General features: G+C 37.1%; 1 protein-coding gene across 1 annotated transcript in view; it reads left to right on the forward strand.

The window, feature by feature from the left end:
* The window catches only part of LOC121416892 (condensin-2 complex subunit D3-like), a 53,416-nt gene that overhangs the window by 32,633 nt on the left and 9,358 nt on the right, over positions 1-11,425 (forward strand). The window contains exons 18-23 of the mRNA XM_041610419.1: positions 312-582; positions 3,867-4,116; positions 5,401-5,509; positions 6,437-6,521; positions 7,472-7,576; positions 10,380-10,534. Coding sequence (XP_041466353.1) covers positions 312-582; positions 3,867-4,116; positions 5,401-5,509; positions 6,437-6,521; positions 7,472-7,576; positions 10,380-10,534 — 975 coding nt within the window. The remainder of the gene's footprint in view (positions 1-311; positions 583-3,866; positions 4,117-5,400; positions 5,510-6,436; positions 6,522-7,471; positions 7,577-10,379; positions 10,535-11,425) is intronic.

The raw sequence follows: 11,425 nt of genomic DNA on the forward strand, positions 1-11,425 counted from the left end.
TCAAGATGTCTTCTTAATACACTATATGACGTAGGAAGAAGATGATATGATTGTGGTTATAAATATGATCATTATGAACAAGATTTTCCCTTGTTATAATCTGTTGTAAATAATATATTGTTGCGTGTACATGTAGCTTTGCTGTGCCTGTGTCTGTGAGAACAAGACCGCCAACCCGCTCCTTGACCAACTCTGTGATACGATTGTGGTGATTGATATGATTAGCAGCTCAAGAAATGATGAAAAAGGAAAAGAAGATTTTTTTCCCTTGTTCTTATCAGTTGTTAATGATAATTTGTGTGTATATGTAGCTTTGCTGTGCCTGTGTCGGTGAGAACGAGACCGCCAACCCGCTCCTAGACCAATCCTGCGACACGATCCTCCAAGCCTGTGACTCGTACCTCTCCCAAATCCTTCTCACCGAAGACGCTCCAAGACCAGACGATGCCACGGAGGAGAAGCTCATAGCGCGGATCTTCCTGCTGGGCGAGATAGCCCAGCTGTGTCCCTACAGGATGCCTCGGAGGGTCTTTACCCTGGTCCAGTCTCTCCTTGCGGGTCCAGGAGCTGCTATCTCTGAAGGTAGGATGCTTAAAGGAAGTTAATGACTTTTTCCCCCAGATTCAAAACTGAATTGAAAGTTTCAGCTGGTAATTTTATAATTACAATGCTTATCCAGACCTGCCAACCAGTACGTTTTTTGGCGTATTTAGTAAGTTTTTGCAACCAAAATACGGCAGTACGTTTTTTCTTTAAAAAATCAATTTTTTTCATACAAAATCGTAATTTAGTGAGAAAAATCATCTCTATATGTCCCTATTTCATAAAACTTACACAAATACGGTTATTGGATCAATGTGATTTCAGGTATCTTGTTTTTTTGTTCAATCATTTTGTTAAAACCAGGGTGAGATATACACACGTTTCAATGTTTTTTTATTTCACCTGAAAGAGCAGTGCTCATTTTAGCTTGCATGCAGCTTGAGCTCCACGATGAGCAAGTGCGCCACTCATTTTATTATGAAATACACTTTGGGGAAAAAACAGTTTTAATCACAGAATGCAGTTTTTCATTCCCAGAGGTTGGCAGGTTTGCTTATCCCCCAAAGAGCCTGTTTAGACCCATCTCATAGCAGAGGGGAAGGAGGGGGGGGGGGGGGTGTGATTGATATTCTGGTTAAGAGAGAAAGTCCAGCTGTGTTCCTATAGGATTCCAAGAAGAATCTTCACCCTGGTCCAGTCACTCCTTGCAGGTATAGGAGCTAGGGTAAGTAAAGGTTGTTTTTAAATTTGTTCGGGTGGGTGTTTCATAAAGCTGTTTGGAAGTTAAGAGTGACTTTAAGAATGACTGGTCCTTTCAAGTGGTAAATGGTATATTCATAGGCGATGGTGTAGTACGTAAGAAAGGATCACCAGTCATTCTTAAAGTCACTCTTAACTTAATACCAATACCTTTATGAAACGGCTTCCTGGAGTGAAAACTAAAATCAATGATTCAGCTTGTGATTCAACCATAATCGCAGTGCTTAACCTGAAGTGTGCCAGGTTTTTCAGGCCCGTCTCACAGCCAGGGAGAAGGGGGGGGGGGGTTGGATGTACTAATTGAGACATCCTACATGTAGATGTGTCCCGATAGCATGAAGAGGAGAGATTACATCATTCCTTGTAGGATCAGAAGCAGCTTTGACAACCCTATTTAACTTGGGATGTTTCTAGACCTGGGGAGCGTTTCATGAAAGGACTGGTCGGACGTTTTATCCGACAAGTCCTGTTTTTTTCCGACAGTTACTATAGCAACATTGCTTCTCATCCAATCAGAATCCAGGAAAGTTGTCAGATCTGACAACTTATGGGATGAAAATATTGATGAAACGTCCCCCTGGGCTCCGTATCACAAAGGTTTGTAATGAAAGAAAGGCAATGATTGGTCCCTGGTCAGTACTTCAAACCATATGCACTTGTAACATTGATATTGATTGGTCAGATCATTTAGCAATTGATCGCTAATCTTTGTGTTAAGGAGCCCCGAACTTTACTTTTGGGGGCAATACGGGTGTGTTGTTCCAGCTCTATCTGTCTTCAGATTTCGGCTGTGAAAAAGTGTGTAATATACTTTTGGGTCCTGTTGCATAAAAGTTACTATTATAGTAACTTTGCCATCCATTGGTAACTTTCATGGAATCCTTGATTCTGAATGGCTGTGTGGTCATAGGGTCATGTTACCATATGATGGTAGTTACGACAAACTTACTATAATATTTAGCTCTTATGCAACAGGCTCTTAATTAAGCAATGTAGTGGTATCAACATTAAAAATATAATCAAGACTAAGATTTGGATTTTTCAAGCTAATTTTGAAACTTTGACTCCCTTTTGTATAAAAAGTTATGCATAATGATTATCAAGTATTGATCAGCAAATGAATGAGTGTAATTTCTGGGCCCCTTCTCACAAAGAGGTACGATATGATCGACCTCAGCTTCAGGACACATGACAATGATGGATTTGAACATAGTTGAAGTTGATCAGATCAACCACAACTCTTTGTGAGACGGCACCCTGGTATCAAGTAAATAAAGCGTCCACTACTCTTGTATTGAATTGTGTAATGCAGGTGGGACAGCCCTGGGTGTTCACATGTTTTAACACCTGTTCTAAAGGACAAGTCCACCCCAACGAAAAATTAATTTTAATAAAAAGAGAAAAATCCAACAAACATAATACTGAAAATTTCATCAAAATCGGATGCGAAATAAAAAAGTTATGATATTTTAAGGTTTTGCTTGATTTCATAAAACAGTTATATGCACATCCTGATCGGTACGCAAATGAGGAGACTGATGATGTCATCTACTCACTATTTCTTCTGTATTTTCTTGTATGAAATATTCTAATTTTCTCATGATTGTCAAGTGAAACAACTATTTATTCTCCCCTTAACATGTGGAATAAGCATTGTTCAATACTATATGGTTCATTCAAGTCGGTCCTTATTGTCAAATCTGTAAAAAATGAAATATTGTATTATTCAAACAATAAAAAACAAAAGAAATAGTGAGGAACATCATTAAAGGACAAGTCCACCCTTACAAAAACTTGATTTGAATAAAAAGAGAAAAATTCAACAAGCATAACACTGAAAAATTCATCAAAATCCGATGTAAAATAAGAAAATTATGGCATTTTAAAGTTTCGCTTATTTTCAACAAAATAGTTATATGAACGAGCCAGTTACATCCAAATGAGAGAGTTGATGACATCACTCACCATTTCTTTTGTATTTTATTATATAAAATATGAAATATTTTTATTTTCTCGTCATTGTCAAAAGAAGTCCCTGAACACGTGAAATTCCATTATTTTAACATTTTGGGCTTCAGGCAATGAGGTCCTAATCATCAAATTCGTAAAAATTGAAATATTGTATAATTCAAACAATAAAAAACAAAAGAAATAGTGAGTGAGTGATGTCATCGACTCTCTCATTTGGATGTAACCGGCTTGTTCATATAACTATTTTGTTGAAAATAAGCGAAACTTTGAAATGTCATAACTTATTTTATATCCGATTTTGATGAAATTTTCAGCATTGTGCTTGTCTGATTTTTCTCTATTGATTTAAATCAAAATTTTTCTGAGGTGGACTTGACCTTTAACTGTCTCATTCGCATGTCACCGAGTTGTGCATATCACTGTTTTGTGAAAAATAAACGAAACTTTAAAATGTCATAACTTTCTTATTTTACATCCGATTTTGATTAATTTTTTCAGTGGTATGCTTGTTGGATTTTTCTCATTTTATTCAAATCAACTTTTTGTTGTGGTAGGCTTGACCTTTAAGTATCTTTTTCTCCCGTACCTTGCAGGAACTGATCTACCTTCTTCTCAGGGTCTCACCCAGTTCTCCCAGCAGCCCCTCTCCCAGTTCCGCACCAACGGTTCCCCTGTATCAATGGCCGTCCGGGCCCATGCCTTCGTAACCCTAGGCAAGCTGTGCCTCCACCACGAAGGCCTCGCGAAGCAGTGCATCGCTGCCCTCGCCCGGGAGCTTGAGATTGCGGAAGACGCGGCTGTCAGGAATAACGTCGCTTTGGTCATGTGTGATCTGTGCATCAGGTGGGTGTGTCATAAAGTTGTTTGTAAGTTAAGACCGACTTTAAAGGGGAATGAAACCTTTGGAACAAGGAAGCGTGTGTCGAAACAGAAAAATCAAAGAATACGAACAAAGGAAGTTTGAGAAAAATCGGACAAATAATGAGAAAGTTATGATTATTTTAATATTGCAATCACTAATGCTATGGAGATCCTCCCATTGGCAATGCGACAAGGATGTGTGATGTCACATATGAACAACTTTCCCTTTGATGGACTTTAAAATACCCTCAAAATGTCTCTTTTTGCTTTTTCTTATTGTGATACAAACTCTTTATCCATGTATCCTATGAAAATATGTATTACATGCCCTCCCCTAGAAAGAACGCATGATCTACTGGTAGATGTGATAAAAGAGGCAATTTAAGTGAAATATATATACTAAAGTAATTGGGAGAGTTGTTCACAAGTGACATCACACATCTATGTCGCATTGGCAATTTGAGGATCTCCATAGCATTAGTGATCGCAATATTCAAATGCTCATAACTTTCTCATTATTTGTCTGATTTTTCTCGAAGTTCTAGTTGATTTGTTTCTTTTATTTTTCTGTTTTCACACAAGCTATCTTTTTCAAAAGGTTCCATTCTCCTTGAAGAACAACTGGTGATACTTTCTTTTGTGCTAAATAATCCCCAATGAACATATAATGGCGAACATCATTTACCACAAGAAAGGATCGCCAGTCATTCTTAAAGTCGCCTTTAACTTACGAACAGATTTATGTAATGGCCCCTTGGTATAATTAGTAAATCTTTTTAGATAAATAAGATTTTTATAGGGTACATCTCCATTTTGTTAGTTCCTCAAGGCACTCCAAAATTAATCTGCTTAAGCTAGTCTACCGATTCTGGTGCTCACAGCTTTTTGTGGTATTACTTCCTGCCGGTATCCATTTACCTCACCTGGGTTGAGTGCAGCATAATCTGAGTAAATTTCTTTCTTAAGGAAAACATGCCATGGTTTGGAATCGAACCCACATCCCTCAGATTGAAAGACGAGAGTCTTAACCACTAGACCACAACACCCCCAAATTCAATTTTTTTTTAAAATGTTTTCAAGTGTGGCATGTGGTGGATGTAATGACTTTAATGAAATTCTGAGAACAACTCCCCCCCCCAAAAAAAAATGTGGGCTTCACCAGTATTAGAGTATAATTGTTTATTTTGAAATGTTACCAGCCGTGTTTTGACCCAAGTACATGTATGTTCATAAGGAACTGTCTCCTGTCCAACCTTTGATCTCTAGGTACCCTAATCTCGTTGATCGCTACGTGCCTAATCTAGCAGCCTGCCTGAAAGACAAGGATAAACTGGTCAGGAAACAGACGCTGACTCAGCTCACCCAGCTAGTTCTGGTATGTAAAGATTTATTCAAGTGTTATGGCTTGTACATAGTCTCTGCTTCTTTTTTAAGCCATGAAATAATATTCTGAGTCTATTTTACAATGCGTTTATTTACATTGCACTTAAAATCCTGATAAGTGTTTATTTAATGTCTTGATGAAATTATGGAAACACAAGCATTGTTTCAAAGAAACGAAACTTTGTTATTTCTGACCATTTTCCGCTATTTAGCTATCAAATAAACTTTTTAGGCATGTGATTTTCTTTTAAAAATTTTGATACCCCCCGCCAAATGACTTTGCTATTCTTTCTTCAAATTGTTTTTACTCACTCATGCATGGATAAAAAATATTCTATGTTATATCAGCTGAAAGAAGAGATTCTAAGCTTTACACTGATAGCTCATTTGCATATTTTATTTGTGAATTAAGTTATGATAAGTCATCGCTAAACCTCGGTTTCGTTTTTTGTGGGACGCACTGTAGAGGTGGTAATTCTCAGAAGAAATGTACTACTTCATTCTCCAATCAATATTGAGCAAATCACAATGGGAAACCTGGAAAATTATTCAGTGGAACAAATTAGTCAGTTATTTTTTTTTCTTTATTTGCTTCATAAATCAATCATCTGGGCCCTGTTGTACAAAAAGTTACGATTGATCCGATCAATTGCAACTATGGATGGCCAGCAACGTCAACATCTATTATGCATGTTTGTTCAAGATATTTTCTAGCTGTGATATATATTCATGCATTCATTGCTTTCTTGAAAATTCACTGCGCTTCTCTTTGCATAAAAAGGGCATTGTGCAAATTTTTGGTTGAAAAAATTATGACAGTAATGAATTTCCATAGAATTATGATTGATCAGATCAATGATGTTTATGATTTGCCTTGTCGATTCTGTCATCAATTTCTATGAATTTTGTTTTTTACCAGGAGGACTATGTGAAGTGGAGAGGACCCCTTTTCTTCCGCTTCGTTTCCGTCATCGTAGACGAGGTGGACACTGTGAGAGACTTTGGTAAGAATGCTGCACCATAGATTAAAAAAATTGATCTGCTTCTCGTTAATTCTTTCAAAATTATCCTCAAGTTTCTTCAAATTCAATATAAATCTTGATTTAGATAAAAATTATGTATGAAATGTTAGTTTATTAAAGACCCTTTGCCACAGATAGTGAAATATAAGATTTCAATAGTATAGGCCTGTCAAGAGACCTTTCAATCATTCTAAAACTTGGAAGAAAGAATATGATTTTTTTACTGTTCCAAGATCATTTTGATATAATTTTCCAGTCTTTCTTGATGACTTATTGTTGGATGTATATAATGACTCTTATTAACCCAGGGATGCCACTTCAACTGTTAGCTGATATATTATTATCAAGTCAAGCGCCTGACAAGAAGGCAAAAAGTCCCATTTTTCAAGTCTGTGGTCAGGGGATCGAACCCCCGACCTCCCGTTCACGAGGCGCACGTACCAACACTGAGCCACTATGTCCGGTCGATATGCATGACTGAATTGCCCTCTTACCATCTTAAAGCTAAATGATAGTAGTTGCAGTAAAACACTAATTCCGTGAGAAAGTCTGTAAAACCAAGGTTAAGTATGACTATATCATCGTGGATCTATATCTGGTACAGTTACATAAACTGAACTTTGTGAAATCATAAAATCAAAGCTGAAATACGATCACACTGAAGATCGTCAACACAGATAGGCACACGTGGGACATTGTATTATTATTTTTGCTGGAATAAAGACCAGAAGTGACCGAATCCACGCTTATTTTGATTATTTCTCAGCAATTACACAATTTCTTCCAGAATCCTTTGGCACATATTTTTAATTTATAAAAAACAGACACTTGGGTGGTCATTATATTGGATTCTTTAAAAAGTCTTTTTGAGATCGTTACCACAACTGGAATTTATCTTTAAAATAATTGTATTATTGCTCTTTCTTTTACAGCTGAGTATTGTTTGGTGGAGCTCCTATTGAAACGTCATCCCGGGATGCTGATGCAGCAGTTTGTCGAGAGTGTTTTCCATTTCAACAACTATCGCAAACACTCTGGTAAGCACTATTGCATGTTTCTCTTTGCGCGCTGATGTTGCAATTTTGCACATTCGTACATTCAACAATCGTAATAATTAGTTTTCTCCCCTACCTTCAAATTAGATAAGCTAATAAAAGGCAATAATTCTTGGATGACATCTATATGATAATAATAAGTCTCAATGGTGCAATATGGATATCTTGAATTAAAGAATAAGACTTGGAAACAATTGTCATTATTATCCCCAGAAATCAATTCAGCATGCAAAGAATTAAAGATGAATAACGATTTGTAGTGTTATAATTGCAAACCGAATCCAACAAAGATACCATCCCGGTGGTCGTGTATATAAATGAAAGTAATGCGCCAAATAATTCCGGGCGCAATTAAACTTAGGTTTGGGATCGAGTGCAAGTATGATAGAACACTCCTCATTTGCTCCTCTTCAGTGTTTTGAACAGAATCCATATGGTACAATCATACTGATTGGTCGTTGCAACCTAGCCCAGGCATTGAATGTGTATTATGTTTAGTAAAAGAAATCATTCAGTTACAGAAAACATGCTTGAGCTTTTCTTTATAGATAAATGAAAGTAGTTGCAGTAAACACTGATTTCACGAAAAAGTCAGTAAAACCAGGCTTAATTGCCTCTATATCATCGGGGATCTAGATCTGGTACAGTTACATAAACTGAATTTTGTGAAATTTTGAAATCTACGCTGAAAAATGTCCACACTGAAGATCACCAACACAGATATGCGCACGTGGGACAGTGTATTAGTATTGCTAAAATGTCGGCCCGACGCTTGACCCGAATCCTGTGCTTATTTGCTAATTTCTCAGCAATTACACAATATCTTTCAGAATCCTTTGGCACATGTTTTCATTTATACAAACAGACCCTTTGGTGGTCATTTCATTGGATTCTGTACGAACTCATTTTGAAATCGTCACCACAACTGGCATTTATCTTTAAAGACTTTTTTTTTTTACGACTGCAAGTTTTAACAGATTTCACACACAGCCCCTCATGCTGGTGTGTACCATGTCAGCAAACTTTCTCTTTATTTGTAAAACTATCCCTGGAATCCTATGTTGATTTCTCAATATATATTAAAGAGACCTTAGAACAAGTAATAATACATAATCTATTTCATACAATTTTCAATCAGTTCACCTATCTGGCTGAAAGAGAGGGAGCTTTTAATTTACACAAAAGAGAATGTCTAATTTCAAATAAGAAATTTGTTGTCATACATGCATACTTTTTGTTTTTAATCTTCGCCACTGCTTTCTTCATCTTTCTGGCCCAATCCTCTCTGTACTTTCTTTCTATATCTTTTAATTATCCTTTCCCTTACTTTAATACTTTACATTCATGCATGTACAATGTGCCTCATTGTAGTGGTTAAAATTTGTGTATACTTAATATTTATAATGTAAAATACCATGTATGATTTTATTTACTTTCAATAATTTCCTTTCTGTATTTTAATAAGAAGTAATAGTAATTTTTTTCAGTTGATATCATTTTATGTTTGTATTTGAGTATTTTTCTGTTACCGTAAGTAACGGTGTATTAACCGCACCTTTTTCTCGGCGGGGCAGAAGCAAAAGTCGGGGGTGCGGTTTATACACGGTGACGGGTCTGAGCCAGCCCGCCGTAACCCCTCCCGTACATGTACGATGTCTTCCAGTTCACAACACATCGAGTGGCCGGGCGTAGCCGCCCAGGCAATGTCGTTTAGAGGGGTATGAGCCGCGGGTAATGGGAAGCGATTATTGCAATATTAATTAAATGTTGTCCATAACAAACGCACCCACCTTCATGACACTAATTTTGACTTTATTCTCGGTTCAAAGTAGTGAAGTTCCCTGGCGAATTTAAAGAGACGCCAAGCATACTCGGTAATATTTTGTCACCGCTGAGCGAGAGTTGAGTGAGCTTAGAGATTGCGTTGTAATGTGGTTATAGTGCGACTTAAGCTGGCGCTATTCAAAGTCCCGTTTCGCGCCAGCTTGTTATTTTTCCTTCCTGTTTGCTTTTCACAAGATACCATGTAAACCACGCACGAGAGAGACGGCAAGAAGCCGTAAAAAACAAATGGAAAAAATGCCAATTTCTTTGTTTCTTGAACCTTCCTATAATCCCGTATCCAAAATTCATGCTAAGACATCAAATTTCTGAAAGTGATTGTGAGATTGTGATGCAAGAAATGTGAATGTTTCTTCCTCCTACGCTGGGCCTGGGAAAGACACAGATCATAATTTGATAAGATGTACTGGCATGACTTGTACTGTATCGTAGTTTGCAATGTAATGGCAGTGCTGTGTGTGTACACTGTGACTGTGAGGTGAGCGAGTGTGTAAGTTGCCAATATTGTCGGGACCGTTCTTTCTTTCTAACATTTGTAGATGAATTGATCAAGAACAGCATATATCTGCATACCGGTAATCTCTTTGGATACTTTGAAATCTTAAAAAACTTAGATTTTGTTTCTTCGTACCTCAAATATGCATGTAAATGTGAGAAGATTTTTTTTTTTTTTTTTAGTCCAAAGTTGGGGGTGCGGTTAATACACGGGTGCGGTTAATACACCGTTACTTACGGTATTGTAAATTGTTCACATGTTTTTATTCAGCCTTTGGCTGCTAGGCATGTTTTAATAAACCATCATTTAATCGAATTTAATTGACTTGAATTTATGCTCAAGCACAAGATTTATAAGGTAATCAACTAAATAAAATGCCTGGGTCAAGAGTGAGAAAGTCCGTAGAGCAACATTCAGTAACTATTTTCTTATTTCTCTTTCATTCAGTCTTCAATCAATTCACACAATCTGACAGAGAGAGGGAGCTCTTCAGTTTACAAGGAAGCGAGAACTCTGAGAAGAGAATGATCATCTTTAAGTTTATGCTCAAGCACATGACTGATGAGCATCGCTTCAAACTAACCGCTAAACTCATACAAGAGGTAAACATTTCGATATGAAGTATTAGACCAAACAGGGATTAGATTATGTAGGATTGGTTCGAACACGGATTAGATTATGTTCGATTGGTTCAAATGGATTAGATTATGTAGGATTGTTTCAAACAGGGATTATATTTTGTAGGATTGGAACAAACAAGGATTAGTCCATGTAGGTTCCAATCAAATAGAGACCAAACCATGTGTTAAATGAACAAAAAAAACAGCTCTTAGTCTGTGGGATCAGACAAGGATTGGACCAAATTTGTCTGGATCAAGCAAGTATGGGACGAAGTAAGGAAAGGACCAAGTTGAGATTATACCATATTGGTTTGGTCCAATTGAGATTTTATATTGGTTTGGTCCAATTGAGATTGGAACAGATTGGTTTGGTCCAATTGAGATTAGACCATACTGGTTTGGTCCAAGTGAGATTAGACCATATTGGTTTGGTCCAATTGAGATTTTATATTGGTTTTGTCCAATTGAGATTTTATATTGGTTTGGTCCAAGTGAGATTAGACCATATTGGTTTGGTCCAATTGAGATTAGACCATGTTAGCTTGGTCCAATTGAGATTAGACCATACTGGTTTGGTCCAAGTGAGATTAGACCATATTGGTTTGGTCCAATTGAGATTAGACCATGTTAGCTTGGTCCAATTGAGATTAGACCATACTGGTTTGGTCCAAGTGAGATTAGACCATATTGGTTTGGTCCAATTGAGATTAGACCATGTTAGCTTGGTCCAATTGAGATTGGACCAGATTGGTTTGGTCCAATTGAGATTAGACCATACTGGTTTGGTCCAAGTGAGATTAGACCATATTGGTTTGGTCCAATCGAGATTAGACCATGTGGGAATTATGTAATTAGGATTAGACTGTGAGATCA

This window comes from Lytechinus variegatus, chromosome 6 (assembly GCF_018143015.1).
Source record: "Lytechinus variegatus isolate NC3 chromosome 6, Lvar_3.0, whole genome shotgun sequence".
Taxonomy (NCBI): Eukaryota; Metazoa; Echinodermata; class Echinoidea; order Temnopleuroida; family Toxopneustidae; genus Lytechinus; species Lytechinus variegatus.